We start from the raw sequence: 17083 nt of genomic DNA on the forward strand, positions 1-17083 counted from the left end.
TCATCTTTAGATGGGATATCATTACTTAAACTGACATGTGTTAATCAAGGAAAACTATAAAAACAGGTTCACTATTATACCCAATTAAGGTTGAAGGTTTGGGTCTGATCATCATAGCTCTAGAGAAATAAACCCTAGGGCCTAGGCAACCTATCTACTATGATATCCTGAATAAACATCCACACAGACAATAGCTCCATGGACTGGGTTTTATCTTTAACTACCTTTAAAGGGTTAATAAAAATTACATAAAAATTTTGGTTCAATCTTACCATATGTCCACATAGCTCTCTCATACTGTGCATTCAGACATTGAGCTTACTAATTGGAAACGTTCTATTCATTCTATTTCTATGCCTTGCTGTCACACACAACACCTCTCAACGGATCTCTGTGTCCCAAACTACCAACTCACAAAACTGGAGACTATACTATTAATCTAATTTCTTGAGTCTTTACCCACCTGACATGATATCAGTAATCTCTGCAGTGATCACATGTGAATTCATCAAGTGCCAGTCATGTTTGACTGTCTGTTCTGACCTGACATCAACCATAGATATCTTGATTCAGCCCTGCTGATGAAAGCTATCTAAGGCAATGATCTCATTCATATGGACCACTCTCAAACCCTGTAAAAAGTCTAATGACCAACGTGACTCTAGGCACTGTCTAACAAAATAGCAACATAGCAATTTGTCCAAAACCATACTGGTCTGGACCTCAGAAATGTCTCACATTCTACAAGTTGTTAAAATGTTGAAACATATGATGAAAATATACAGACCTGATTCGTAGTATACTGTTTTCACATGGCATTTTAAAAACTTGCAAGATATTTAATTAGCAGAACCAGTAATTGGATCTACATCCACACAGACATGTGAGTTAATTACACAAATTGGACATGTTTGTAGTCAACACTCTAGATTACCACTCTAGAGGGAACCTGATTACTAAACATAAAGATAATTTTGTTTGTCTCACCAAAATACTTACATGATGGGCTATACACTTCACTTGCATCCAAATCAAAGATATCTGTGGAATACTGGGTGACACAGGGAACATAGATCAGAAAGTAATGCTACCTGTTACTTTGCAAATGCAGATTTACATTGCATTTTAAGAAATTAATTAAGATAATATGCCAATAGGAAATACATACGATATGGTCAAGTTCTGCAGGCACACTCACTTGTCATGTGGTCACTTTTAAGCCAATCGAAATATGGAAACCACTTCCCTCCGGCTTGGAAAGGGCGGGTCGTAGACTCATATCTGCTGTATCCAATGCAGGGAGTCCGTCGGTGAACACGCACTAACGACGGATTACGCTTCCCACAGTGTATTCGGACGACCTGTTGATTGGAGTTTTGGAATTATACGCGCTTTGCAACTTTTCCTTCGCAGAATCTGCAACGCTTCTTCAATGCACAGTATTTGGATTGATAGCTATTGAAAATACTCAGAAACGTTAAGGATGGAATTACATTACTATGTTTTCAACGTAAAACTAAATGAAAACGTTAAGAAATAAAAGGAAAGGATACAGCAAGCCATATTTTATTTATTTTATTGTTTTTACCCGTATTTAGGAATCAGAGTGTGTAACAACTGTTGTACAGTTAGTGACAGTAACTTGCTTTCGATCCGTTAAATGTCCTTTAAAGTTTTGATATTTTACGAGTCGAGGTGAAAGGTTTGCACGAAACAGCCGGCATCAAGCTATGTTAACACCGCACCTGAGGACAACTCATCCATCCATGTATTTGAAACAGACGTGAAATGATTTCCACTTATTCCCCGAGCTGGGAAGGGATAACTTAAGCCACATTTCGTAAAAAGGAGGTTTCGCTCACAATGAAACTGTTGAACTTGTTTTGTATAATTGCGGGATTGTGGAGGATGCTGTTGGCTAGTAGAAGCTGTCCGGATCTCGTTATTGACGGATGTCGTTGTACGTCCGAGCGACACAAGGAGCTAAGCAGACAGACGGTCCGTGTGAAAGTGGTCTGTAACGGAGCGGAGTTACTGGATACCCTCCAGCCCAGCTTTTTGCCGAACACGACGGTTTCGCTGTGAGTACACACACTGCACTGCACCAGTTGAGACAACTCGCTGTAACACGTGGAACACCAAGCGCTCAGTGTTGCAGCTGTGTCGAGATGTGTTTCTGAGGGAAAAGCCACTGCCAGTTACATAGTGAGAGCCTATGGCAACAGGCTGGATCCAGCACTTTGACAACACCCGATTGCGTCACTGAAATGTTAATGAAGGTGTTGAACTTAAAAGTGTAACTGTAACCAGTGTTTGAATAAGAACGTCACATGGATAATCCGCCTTTAAAGCATTTGAATATGGTTAACATGGGGCTGGTGCTGTATGTTTTATTGTAACCCTTTATTATTATTATTATTATTATTATATACATTATTATAATAAATGTGTATTATTCTAATATACATTTATTCATATTTATTTATTAATTTATTCATGGATATGACAGGGCTTAGCATCATAAATAGCCCACTGCACATTTTTAAAGTAGAATGTACACATTTGTGTACATGGTTTTGGTGTGGAATATTTCCCTCATATGCAGGTAACTCGCCAACATTACCTGTAGAGACAAGTTGGGCTATTCAGTGATTACAGGCAGAGCTGAATCAGTCTGTACCACACAGCACAGCACAATGTCTGTGAGCATTCAGAAACACTAGAGATGATGGGGTTGACTGACTGTAGCTTTGAGTGCATCTGTTACGCACCAGAAAACCTCAGTCCCTCTAGTAATTTACCATCTACAAAATCAGAGATACTTTTAGATGTTGCAGCCAATTACAGGCATGTGTCAGATATTCTTTTGCCGTAATTCCCACAATCCTCTGCACCACTGAAGAAAAATACGTGTATACCATTAATGAGATTGGATGTCGTCTTTGTCCACGGTGTGTGATTTATGGAGTCTCTCGTATTTTAAAACCTGTTTGAAATGTAGGGAATCTGGCAATTGTGGTTTTTCAAGAGGTCAATAGTATGTTCTTTTGAACTTGTTATTTGACACTTTTTAAAATAGTGTTTAATCTGACATGCGTTTTGAGGAGGCTTTGAAAGATCTGACATTTCCTCTCAGGAGCTGGTCATTTCTTTGCTTGTTGGTAGGGGAGTTAAGTTGAAAACACTGATTCTTAGTATTCTCTTGATGCTCTTTGGTTTTTCTCTAGCCTGTAGTATCAGAGGTTGCTGGCATATAAAGTATTCTTGGGTGGTTGAAATATATAAATGGCCTTCAGCTTCAATGAAACAAAAATGCAAATGTTCCAAATGGTCTTGGAAGTACCCCATCATGGTCAACACTGGCCCTTTCTGAGGGTATTTTGCACATGGCTCTGCCTATGCTTATTCAAGGGAAACTGTGTCCCTTCTCCATGTGCTGTTTACATGGACCTGGTCTCCTCTTCTGTCATTCCTTGCCTTTTGTTGATCATCTTCCTCTCCCAGCTCTACTACTCTTTCTCCCCATCCTCTTCAACATGCCCATGAAAATGAGAAAAGCAAAATTGTGATTGTAATTAATTGACGTCATTCAGCTGGATGTTCTTTATAGTGAAATATCTAAATCTATTAACTACTTTAATTATTTCATGATGAATTTTTGAGTCAGTTGTTAACCTAACCCTAAGGAAGAAATTTGCTCTCCAGTTGAATGGGGCACACCTGAGAGGAATATGTGAGATTATTATGTGATATTGCTTGGAAGTGCTCTACCCTGGAAATGCCATATCCTGTGAAGAAGTTCATTTCATGACTACCTCTGTTTGAAATGTTCTGTGTTACTGTTGCCTCTGTTATCAATAAATCGAAAGGACAAAAAATGAATAGCATGAAGAATAAAGGACAAAATGAAAAAAAAAATAGATATAAATGAGAGAGAGAGAGCACCCATATATGAGAGAATTATGAGAGAATGACTCTGTCATTTGTGTTTTAGATGGTTTCATGACATTGTTGTTAGCTTTGCAGATTTATGAAAAGTACAGCACCGGCTTTTTCTGCAAAGTGAAACAGGTAATCATTGGGGCTTATGCACAGACACAATGTGAAAGCTTTCAAACGTACAGTTACTTTCCTTGAAAAGTGTTTTAGAGTTATGCAACAGTGAAAGAACAGGCTGTACACACACTCGTGCTGCAAGAAGCAGTAAAGTGTGTGGAGTGAATGTGGGTTTATGAATCCATTAATGTTGTAAGAAAGTGGAGGATATTCAAAGCGCACCAATGCAGCTGTTCAAAGTGAGAGGCCCCCACCAATTCAGCAGCTACTCCAAGCAGCATGGACACACTGAAATATATATGTAGAGAAATTATTCATGATCACACTATGGACATGGAATTGGGCTCAGCAGAGAGCACTGTGTACACTGTAAAAATGATCGGTTCATTTCTTTGGTCTCGACTTGGTATAAAAAAGGGTGAGGGCTAATAGGGAGTTTTGCATATTATATTATACTCAGGTAGAAATATACAAACACGTCCTTAGGGAAATCTGCTGAAACAATATTTACTGTGCTTACATTGTTGTGTTGTGGTATGAAAATAAAAGGCCACATGATTATAACTTGAATGTATATTTGACACTTTTACCTTTTTGACAGGCTTGAAAAGAAGGCATTGTTCAAGTTGTTTGACATAAGTCCTATGACTCCAGTTGCTGATATATGGATAGACCGCACAAAGCAGAATAAATTGTGTTGCATCGAATGTTATTTGAATTTACAGAATGTACTCTGGACTCTGCACCGGTGAGCCCTAAGCTCAAATGTTCCAGGTGGAACAGTATAGCTTCCATCTGTAGCAGTAACCATCCAGCTGTGTAAAGGGGAGTTCAGTATACTTTAGGTTTGTGCTTGCTCTTTTCTGGACCAGGGCATCTGCAATGCAAATAGACAAATAAAAATAGTATTTGAATATCCTTCAATGTCAGTAGAAGGAAATTCAGTGTGACTTAATTTTTTAGTTTGCTGAGTGAATCTTACCTTTTTAATGCTCCCTCTTCTATTATTAATGTCCATGTTAAATTTGGAAAACAACTAATTTGTTCTCCTGTCAAGCTGTCGTAACACAGAAACATTGGAGGAACCTTAACTCCTCTACTGCTTGCTGGTGGTTAAAACTGCCACGGCTGTTTTGTGTGGAGAAGTGCCTGCTCCCTTTATAAACCCCAAGCCTTAATGTGAAAAAAGCTCTGTCCCGGCTGCTCCTGTGTTATGAACTTTGCTTTTGTTACCGACAGCCTGCAACTGGCGAAGAGCTTTTCCTGCATTAGGAAATGTGACCTCTAGCAGCCTGAAGTGGCTTTCCTCTTCTCGCTTTTGTTTTCGGACGCAATGAAAATAAACAGTGATTAGACGAAAGCGCATTCATGTGCGATTACACAAAGTGATTTTCAAGTGGATTTACTTAACGTTTCCCTTCGGGCTCTTCATTTCTCTCCTTAACACATATATAAATTAAGCGCTGTGTTACGCTGGTTTTCCGTCTGCACTATGTGTGAGGAGAGGATAATCAAACCAGAAACGACCAGGCGCTGTTCAACAGTGCTGACTGCTTTGCTGGGCTTTCAGGCCTCTGCCACCCCGTAGTGAGCAGAATTCCTTAACACAGGAGGCACCTACTCGGTGAGTGAATCAGTTAGTGAGTGAGTGAGGAACACTGCTGTCACTGGAGTTACTTTCGTCCCATTAGTGAGTGAGTGAGTGAGTGAGTGACAGTTCTATGACGAGCTGCTGTTTTTCATAATGCAAGCCACAAATGCACAAACCCCCTGAAGGGGTGCTGATACATCAACAACCCATGGAACTCTGGTTGTTGTAACCCCGCCATACACAGACAAGGCAAAGCCAAATAGATCGTAGGAGCTCCTCTGGTTTTAAATTAATTAAATTAGTTAATTAAATTATTAAATATTGTAATAAACCCCTCTAGCTGTGTCAAATGCTATATGTAAAATTGTCATTTCAAAAACAAGACTAAATACAAGCTAGCTTGGGAGAGGTAGCTCTCTAGGTATGGAATGAATTCATTTTTAGTATAATAAAGGGAGATTATTCATATGTGTGGTCTTTTATGTATCTCCATATGTCTATTCTCTTAGCTGCTCCTGTCAGATCCATTTCTCTTTTTTCTCCTCCATCCCTACTTTGACAAACCTATGGCGGATGCTCTCCCAAGAGACAAAGATGTGTCACCTCTGTTGACCTTGGACTTCTTGACCATGACTACTAAGCACCAGGCTAGAGACAGCAGTTTGTCCGTGTAGAACAGGAATCTGGATCCTACTTGACTTGTGTCACAAGTCATACGGAGCAACATATAGGGCATGGGAAAATGGCTGGACTGACAGTAAGGATGTGTGGCTGGGAGAGCGAAAGAGATGAAGAAACAAAGAGACAGACAGAAAGAGAGTGAGAGAGAGGGATGGGCAGCCTGATCTAAAACGTGCCCTGTGAAAAGGCCCACTGTAAGCTTGGATATTTCAAGTGTCAAGAGTCACGCTCTTACGTAACATGATCACAGATGGCAGAGAGAGGGTGCATGTGCTTCTGCATGTGGTGGTCGAAGGTTATCCAGCACATGAGAGAGAATCAATACACGCACATTCCTGGTACTGCTAATAGTGACAGCACCCTGTACTGACTAACATGCTACACGGAGTAGCAAAGGGTGTTTACTACGTATGTATTGTAAACTGGTGTTTTTTTCCCCAATTTCTTTTGGTTCCCATCCAACCTCTTGGTAGTCCAGTTTGCAAAATCAACATCCCTCAGAACAGACATACAGCGTGGGCTTTCTTAAAAATGGTGGAAGATAATACTCGCCTTTGTTATGTGTAAAACTGCTGGTAATTACCATGTTTCGTGGTTCAAGATGAAAGATTAATTTACATAGACTTCAGATTCAGATAAACACCAAGTGACAACTTCCCACTGATTTAGAAGAAAAAAATCGCAAAGCAAAATAAATTCAGGAGTGGTCCCAAGAACAATTTAGAAGATCAGAGAAAGCAAGTGAAGAGTATCATATTATAGAGATCATCACACATTTTTTCATGAAAACCATATACCATAGTTTTCAGTCATAAAATCATCATAAAAAAAACCTTATCAATAAGAGTTGCCTATAACCTGCAGTCAGTCTTTAGGGTGTGCTGTGTTTTGTGAAGCAGGAGATGCTGGTTCTGGGCCACAGAGATCATAATCACTGCCAAACTCATAAAAGGTACTCTCTCAATAATCAGACAAAGCTGTTTCAGTGTTGCAGCAGCAATGTAAAAAAAAGTCTGTCTCTCAGCATCGCAAGACAGAGCGAGAGAGAGAGAGGGAGAGAGAGAGAGAGATTCAGAGAGGTGAAGAGAGAATGGTCAGTACTCTTCCCACAATGTGCTGAGAGTGACAGAAAGAAACAGCTGTTACAGATTTACAGAGTAAAGTTTTATCGTGTGGCTACCTGATACCAGACCCCATGAGTAAAAGACGATAAAATTGACAATATAAAGATGAATAAGGGCTTGGCAGAAGTGGTGACAGCTAGCTAAGATCCAGGTAAGGGCTACATAGTTAAGACTAACTGCAACTTAAAGTGTTAACAAGCTAGTACATGAAAATACAATAAAGTATCCAATTGGTGTGAATTCTGCCATTATAATCAAGTTTCCTTTATGCGTAAGCACTGTTAATGAGACTGATAGTTTCCCTGAATGTAGGGGATGTTGCTTTTCTATATGTGGGAACAGCTCATTCATGAGAATCCTGTGTTAACTGTCATTACTACCATGGCTATGGCTATTAATGGTAATAATGATAATGATAATATTAAACATAGCTGCAAACAGCAATTAACAGAGGCCAAGCGAGCGTGAGGCCCCATTTTCACAGAATTGATTGGGCAGCTTAGCTGTGTGACCTGCTGACCTTGCTTTATCTGCCTGAGCTTAATGGGAGAATATGGAGGGCTGAATATGTTTCACACAGTGCATACTGCCATGTATGCATCACATGAGAAGACATGAGGAAGAACATTTAACTGTTGATAGGTAAGAATATGTAATATGATATAGAAAAGTCATGTTTTTACTTTGCATGTGGTGTTTACACACTGATTTTTATCTGATTGTGCTCACAGAATGTTAGCACTATTTGAAATATCACCCCAGCCATTTAGCACAGGGTAATACCTCTACTTGAAAATGCTGGACAATTTCATAATTTCATTAACCATGCCCACCCCATCAACAATGATATGTTGCACACAGTGACAGAGATGTCAAACTGAATTGTCAGCTGGTGTAATTTCATGGAAATACCACAGGTGGCGTCTGCTACCCCCTTTCCCTGGGCACACATCACAAACAAACGTAACCAGCCAGGTAAGCAACAGCTTGTATCCAAACATTAACTAGCCCATCCAAGCACATTTCTGGTCTAAAAAAAGGTTTAAAAATATGCTAACGCAAGCTAAATGATACAAGAAGACAAAACACTGTTTGTAATGCCTAGTCTCTCTTACACCAGGGTATGGATACAGCATAGCCCATGACTGTGTGCTCTGACATTGCAATGATCAGGGGTTAGGGATCAAACAAAATAATAATTATTATAATAAGTTTCTGTATATAGGAAGCCATTATTTCTAGTCAAATTTACCTCTGCATGCACATTTTTCATTTCTCAGCAGCCATTGCATGGTTTCCAATTCATGTGTCTGTAATGCTGGTAACAATCAATAAATGTGACTATTAAAAAACCGTACTGTATATTTTAATAAAAAAAATATTTATTCAAACATTCTGTAAAAAAGAACTGTTTTCAAGCCATTCAGGTTTACAAGTTGTGATGTTGACAAGTTGTTTACAAGTGAATAAATGTCACAGACTATATTTTTTGTGAGCCTTGCTCTGCATGACGGCCTAAACACACGTACTAGACCAAACTCAGATGACCTTACAGGTAGCTGGTGTGTGTACAGTACTTTCTAATGCTGTACTGCTATAAGTAAACTACTGTAGTAAGGTACATTTGATATTTAAAATGATTACCTTTACTTTATCTAATCCTGCGTTTGATTGGCGTTATGTTTCTTTCTATTCTGACTGGGTAAAGCTTTACTTGATTGTGAAAGGCCTTTTTCAGTAGTGTTAAACACAGTTAATATGATTCACTTTTTTAGCAACCTTTCCTTCAGTTACGTAGAATGCACTCCAAAGGATCATCCTACATTCCAAATTTCAGTCTGCCTGACAAGATAGTTTTTAAGTATTTTTTGCAACATTAAAAAAATTGTAGAAATATCACATTTGCAGTCATTTGTGGCGCTAAATTGATTTGTGTGAGGCAGATGGTACATGTAGAACATGTTTCCTTTGGTTCTGGGATTATCCATGGCAAATATTAAAGATGTTTTCATTAATATGCAAACTTTTCAAAATGGCTGAAAATCCTGTGAGGTGGAACCAGGTAATTTATATTGCAAAATAGTTACTTGAAGATGAGAGCAATGCGTATGCAAAAACTGCTATGTCAAACTTGTGAAATGTGTTAAATGTGAAAATGGCTGTCGTGATTTAATTTAGACACATTAATGTGACCTATTAACACTTCCATCACACACACATGCACATTGCTCCTCTTGTGTCTGAGTTGCTCCATGCCTTTATAGATATTTTGTTTTAATGTATGCAGTTTATCTTAACATTAATCAAAACATACAGTTCCTGTATTTTGAACTTCAGTGTTACATGTACATACATGTCTTTTAGGGGGCATCTCTTAGAGTTAATCCTTAACCTGAATTTATTATCTTGTCTACTGTTATGTGCCTGCCAGACAACCCACAGACGACCCCAGCACTCCCCAGCACTGGACACCGGTGTCTAAACATTTTTGTTACACTGGTGTTTGTGCTGCAGTTTGTTATTGTGAATCACTGGCAGATATGGCCACTGCTGTTTTTTCTTTGAAGACCACAAATGCTGTCAGTCCGCCAAAGCTATGCCAGTAATACACATTACACGCACTGTTCTGGACCTGACTTGAACCACACATTACTGGGTTTTTCATCATTCGGTTTTAATTATGATTCAGCATTGTGTTATGCAGTGTTCTCAATGAAACTCTCAATGGGAGACTTCCTCTGTGTTGTGATTTGTAAATTGAGTAATCTGTGAGGGTAGAGATTAAATCAGTAAATTGAACAGTCTGAAAGTTGCACAGGAAGGCTTGCCGTTATGGATATGCATTGCCAGATAAAGGAACATCTTACATGCTTGGTGGGAAACTGCTGTATTTCCAATATGAAGTATTCATGTAGTATTAGACTAGAGGTTTTGTTGTGGAGTATGTCCCTGCACAGACTGGACTGTTCTACTGTATATGAACAAAGAGTACTGACACTGGGATTTATTATTAGTGTTTGACAATTTGTGACTATATGGTCTGTTATTTCAAATGATTGTGATTAGTGAATGATTGTTGATGATTTGATGTTGGTTATTTGTAATTGGTAATTGATGATTAGTGGTTGATGATGTGTGTCTGATTGGTACCTGGTGAATGGGGACTAGAGATTGGTCTTTTCAGATGGTGACACATTCCCAGAGGTCCCTTCCCCAGTGAAGATGCTGCTGATTATGCTACTGCTAAGATGTGATCAGATCAGCTAAATTAGGGTGGGAGAGGGAAATGATCTTATGATCATAAGACTCTTAGCGCCTTAGGACAATTAACAGAAATATCAGTCACAAGCAGCCAATGCTTTATCAAGCTCTCAGAGGCTGTCATAAGAGATTAGATGACAGACATAAGTGTAGTGACAGTAGGGCTGTCATTCAGTAAGAAAAACATTTTCCCGTTATTTAATTAATGCATGGACATTCCAGACAAGCAGTCCCCTTTTATTTACAATATTTTGTCGGAGCTTACAGTTGTAACTTGTAATCTAGCTAGCGTATGTCACTTATCTTGCAATACTGGTAAAGTTCACCATTCATATGCTAACATACTGTTTTCATTTCCGAGAGTTCTAGTTCAGACGGTGGCCCTTCAAGTCTGTTTTCATTTTCACATCAATTTAGTTTGCATTCTCCCTTTACGGTACTAGATAGCTAGGTAATGTTATTATTTTTCCAATACAGTAACTAAAATCATCATCCCAGATTCAGTCTTGTGTGTTTTCTTTGGCATGGCCACTGTGAGAAAGGTTAGAATGACACGTCATACTTTGCTTAAGTACTTATCCAGCTAAGTAAGTTGGCAAGATGCAGTGGCAACCTGTGTAACTAGCTATGCTGTTTTAATTAGCTAGCTACTAGCTTAACTTAATGTTCGAGAATGCAGGTCCCTTAAAAGTTGAATTTTTTTGCTTTATCTAATTAATCAACTAATTACTCCAGGCCTTGCTGATCCATCGTGTTTGTAAAGTCCTAAGTAAGGCTATCTAAGTCTTGCTCTCCATGTCAGTTTGATCCATGTTTTATCAGGTTTGTGTAATAAACTCATGTACCGGAGCTGGAGTTCATGACCACTGAAAAGCACACAAAAGAACACAAATCCCACATGCCTTGAAAAACCGAAGAATGCGTCTGAATATGTTAAAATGTCAGCCATCTAAAAATATTAAGAAAGAAAAATAAGATGCGAGCCAAGGATACTTTTCCGGTCTGTTATCCCTGCCTCCCCCTTCTTTATAGAACAAACACTGAGGTTATTTAAACTGTCATAAGTCTGCTGCCATACAAGTAGCACAAGTGTCTGGATCTATGCTGTGTTTTTTTTTTTTTTTTGTAAAAGAAGGTAATTAATACCTGGAGTGTGTTGATTCTCTTGCTGGGTCTTACTGTGGAGGGAAAGCTTCTCCTCACTTCCTGTCTCTCTTCACTTCCTGTCTTTTCCCCTTCAGGTAGTGTACAGGCAGTTAACACTGCACGCTGGAACAGTTAGCTGTCCGGGTGTGGTCTAGGTTCCAGTCCACATATGTTATTTATTAATATATATATATGTTTGCTTAGCTACATGCCTTCACCCAGGGCGACTTGCATAGCTTACCTTTTTAAACATTATCCATTTATACAGCTGGGTATTTATGGAGGATGTTCAGGTTAACCCTTTCAGTTCTAAACCATTTTTGTCTGTTTTTTTCAATTCCTATTAAATACCATATCGTATAATACGAGAAACACATTTACCTAAGATATACAAATCATTTTTTTCAGATGCCTCTACCCTAAATAGACAAAATAGTATTAATAGGTTGTACGTTTGTGAGTATATGGTAATAAAAAGAAAATTAATTTGTCCATTGATAATAATCATCCTTATATATACCAGATTCAAAAACTATATGATGACATTTTCACCTGACTGGAAGATGTGCACAGTATATTCATTTTTTCATTTTTATATTATTATGCCAAAAAAGGATGCAAGAAATTGCATATACAACTGTCAGTTGCATGGTTACAAGTTTAAAAAGATTCTCAAAATAACTGTCTGGAATGCAACTTTTATCTTTTTCAGTGATACTGCATGTCATTGTTGAAACCTTTTTCAGAAGGTAACACTATGGGAAAGTCTCTCATGAGGCAGCATTGGTCTCCATCTGAAGTACAGAGCAATACACACGTCAGCACTGGCAATTGCATCAAATATGACAGAGTGCGCCTTGCAAGAGAACTAGCCCAAGGACAGTTTTCTTACACGGTTATAAAGTGTATTGCCGGACTGAGCATAAAGGTTTCCCAGTTGCTACTCTACAGGAAGTTAGCAGATTGGATTGTGGAAGCTGTAGTCTTTTTGACTAGCCAGGAGCAGCATTGGCTTGACAGATTTAAATGCCAGGGTACCGAAGCAATTTCCAAATTTCAGTAGCAACCTACAAGTGCTGTTCCCTAAGTCCCATACCACACTGCTACCTGGATGGAAATGATAAATAGATGGAAATAATAGCCTAGAGCCCAGTCCTAGGGTGTCCTTGTAATGTTTCCATTTTATTGAGTGGCAGTAGCAGACCATACATAGCCAAAGAGCCACCTCTCACCACTCCATTCCTCAAATATGACAGGACACAGACCCTTCTCCCCTCCATGCCAGCAGCAGAATTGTATATCCTCACATATCGCTCTGCCATCTTTACATTTCTGCTGGGTCTTTTGAATTTATAAGGTAACTACACGCACAGACATAATTTCCCACAGTCTAATATGAGCAATGTTTAGTGCTGCTGTGTTGTTCAGGAGGGCAGCTTCCTGGCTGTGCCCACGACTGCTCTTCCCACTTTGGCCTGTAGGGTGGTGCAGGTGACACACACAGCCACCCAGCTTTTGACCGAGGCCTAATTGAAGCTCTCCTAATACCACCGTGAACTCTAGAACATTCTCTGTTTTGAGTCCAAGGTCAATGTTAGCCGATATGAAATATGTTATTTTGGTATGCTGAGCCTAGCAACCCGATATTATAGAATAACAGAGGTTGGATGTCGGAGGAGAGGTGGCCAGAAAACCATGGAGCTGGCAGCTTGGGGTGTTTGGAATAGTTCACATTGTGATCTTTACCCTACTTGGTTTTGTGTGATTGGTGTCTTAGGATTACAGCTATTTGAGTTATTTTTTGCATTTTGCTGTTTTTTTTTTTTTATAATAATACAGTTGAAAGTCTCTGGTATTTTTTTAGGGGGGGAGTACATTTCAGAGTTCGGCCTTGCAGATGTGTCTGAGTTGTAAAGAAATATACATCCAAATAAGTTATATACGTGTCAATATTCGTAGTATTAATTGTAGTAACTTGGAATGGGGGGCAGCGCTTAATACAGTGTTGACACAGACTCAACTGAATAAAATTGTCTGAGTTCTGTGCTGTGTTGGAATGGCCCTTTATGCAGGCACATGCATGGGTGTGTCAATACGCCACAGAATCCCATTCTTCCCCTTTTTAACTAATCAGAGAAACACAGAATGATGACAGAAATCATTTGCTCATTCCCTGTGAGACAATATTTAATCTGCCTGTTCTTTTTTTTCCCTGAAAGCTGCTTATCCTTGGAGAACATAATTGATATTGTAAATAGAAAGTTGGAAGGACACTCTAGAATTTAGTTATGCGCTGTTTACATAATGTACAATTGTGTTTAGCTGCAGACTTCCTGGAGGTTGCACAGCAGTCTGGCGTGGGCTGCAGAGACATGCGGCAGGGCTGCCTTACGTAAACAGAGCGGAGAGCGGCTGGCTTTCTCCAAACAGAGGCTGCTTGTGTCTCAGGGGACCGCATGGGGGGTTGGGGGGGGGGGGGGGGGGACTGGTCCCCTGGATGGGTGGGGGTGTTAGAGTGTATCAAACCTGGCCAACGCTTCACTCCTCATAGGGTCTAATGCTACATTAGCGTAATTGTGTGGGAACAGTACGTTGTCATATGGATCGTATAGCTTACACAGCGTAATTGCATCGTTGTATTGTTCATTACAACATGCATGGATTATGGTTGCAGTTGCCTGCTAAGGACTATTGACAGGAGAAAGCAGGTGAAATCCAGTGCTTTGCCAGAGGAGCTTGACAATAACTCAAGAATGAATGACCTCTAAAACTCCCTGTGTCTTTATGAACTCCAGTGAAATCTTGTGACATCACAGTGTGACACACAGCGGGTTGACAATCATGTAAACATTAAGCAAACATGCACACAGACTCCCTCAGATAGCCTTGAAGTCACAGTCTGCCTACAGCAGATGGTCAGCAATGATTGGTCTGTTGAAATGATGTCACTGTGTTTTTTTCTTTTTTTTACAGGATTCCACTCAGTTTTGTTTTATCATCTACAAGCATAGTGAATGTGCACAGCACTGTTTCTAGAAGGAGCGGGAATGCACTGCTTTAATTCCTCAAGTAAATTATTATGCACAAAGCGTCTTTTTAAGGTGTGCTTTATGGAAATAATTAGTACATTGTTATGCTGGTCACAAACATGATGTCAACAAAGTAAATGTGCAGTAATGCACCAAGGATGATAGGATGATAAACTGTAAGTGGTTGCTTGCCATCACCCCCAGCTGTTCTTTTAATGCCTCCACCTGGGCCAGGGTGTCAGGTCAGTCGCAAACTGTGAAGAAGAACAGGATTTACTCATGTGGCTGAAAATGAGAGCAGTCGATTATTTGGCCGTGAAATCCCTAATTGATTATTCTGGATTACAGATTCTAAAGCTTGTTAACTAGCAAAAAAATGGAGAATCCAGTTTCTCATTAATATTCTCGCAGGAGCACCCCCATTAAAAAAATAATAATAATAACAACACATCCTGCATAAAATAACGTTTTATTTGTTTGCTGATATTAATTTTCCATTCTGAGTGTGTGAGTGCAGATCTCCTTGCAGTGAGTCATTATTTATGCATATTGAAACAATGTTTCATGCACTGCTTAAGGGGTAAAAAGCATGGCTCGATTTTTGCGTCCATAGGATATTCACATCAGTTTAATGGAAATGGACATCCTTAATGCAGCTTGTCTGGACTTACATGTATTTACATGAGCAAACACAATGCTCTACAACTAAAATATATTTTCAAATTGATGTCCTGCCTGCCGCTCCACAAGTAAACAAAGAAGATGGGTATTTTCAAAAGGGTGGTGTGTGAACCCAACAGACCTAAAATATTAATGGCAATTAATACCAATGTCTGACACATCTATCACTTTATTGCAATATTAGTATTTTGCAAGATAGTGAAACCATGTGATAATTTCTTTTACTGATTGGCATACAACAAGAGTGCAAGTGATTGTCATCCTGGTCAAAGTATGCACAAACGCCTTCAGTGTTGCTTCATCTGGACTTTTTGTGTTCTCTCGCTGGCTGGACTGATGTGCGGTACACTATGATCCAACAGTTCCAGACATTTGACTCTAAGGAAGCAATATCATTAACATGTCTACTCTGGTGTACTCTGGTATTGAACTGTCTCAGCCTTCAAGTCATCGTCACTTGATCGCCACTGCGTTCGCGGTTTCTGCTGTGACAAATGTCTCTGTAGAAAGGGGACTTCCCTCCGCCTGGCATGCGCGCTCGACCCTCTGTGTGACAAACGAGGGAGCAAAAGGGACAAATCAGCTCTCCCTTATAGACTCAACCACTGGTCATGAATCTTTGTTTCAGCGGCGGAAAGTGCTCTCTCTCGAGTGCTGGGTGCACAGGAGAAGACCTCATTAGTTTAGCCTGGCTTTCTTTGCCCTGACAGCCTCACAATGCACAGAGACAGCTCCTCGAAAACCGCCGTTTGACTGAGCACAGAATGATTCTTTTTCATCTTTTTTTTTTCCCCCTTTGCTAAACTGTGCACACTCTTCCCAGAGGTCTTGATGTGCTAAAGCTCTGGCTGCATTCAGAATACTGCTTTGTTTCTGAGTGTGAGTCATGGTTTACAATTAGATGGTCTTTGTTGGCCATGCAAAAATAAATGTATATCAAGCAGAAGAAATAATTCTGCCTCACGCCAGTGATCAGAAAGGCTTTTATTATTGATGCCATTGCAGGTTTTGTAGTTGCTTGTTGGTTTTGTAGCAGTGTGTATTGTCCTTGTAGTGTTATCAAGATGTAACAGTGGTCCATTTGAAACACACATGAAGCCAGTTGGTGTTTTATTTTGCAAAAAATCTGCTTCTTGCTTCTAAGGCCTCTCTTGCTAAAATAAGTTGGTAGTTAGTCTCCTGCGGCTCACTCACACATTGTATCTTGTAAATACCAAGGACATCTCCAGGGGGATCTATCCTTCCTGTTAAAGTAACACTTGGATCTAAGTAGAAGTTGTACTGTGATTGCCGATTTCAGAATTTTTGCATCACAACATAAAACTGAAATTGAAAACAAACTTTGTTGGCATGACAGACTGAACATCTGTTGCAACTGTTGCAAATAAAAATGGAAAACATTGTAAATATGCAGCTAAGATGCTATTTGGTTAATTACACACAATATTGCAGTATCAAACAAAATTATGGTCTTTTACATAACAACAGTGTATGGTTATTACTGTGGAGTTGGG

The 17083-nt window shown here is 39.5% G+C and overlaps 1 protein-coding gene across 1 annotated transcript in view; it reads left to right on the forward strand.

Moving 5' to 3' along the window:
• Positions 1-1863: 1863 nt before the first annotated feature.
• The window catches only part of LOC118789995 (adhesion G protein-coupled receptor A3), a 105228-nt gene continuing 90008 nt past the window's right edge, over positions 1864-17083 (forward strand). The window contains exon 1 of the mRNA XM_036546777.1: positions 1864-2081. Within this exon, the coding sequence (XP_036402670.1) occupies positions 1864-2081 (218 nt within the window). The remainder of the gene's footprint in view (positions 2082-17083) is intronic.

The sequence above is a fragment of the Megalops cyprinoides genome, chromosome 15 (assembly GCF_013368585.1).
Source record: "Megalops cyprinoides isolate fMegCyp1 chromosome 15, fMegCyp1.pri, whole genome shotgun sequence".
Classification (NCBI taxonomy): domain Eukaryota; kingdom Metazoa; phylum Chordata; class Actinopteri; order Elopiformes; family Megalopidae; genus Megalops; species Megalops cyprinoides.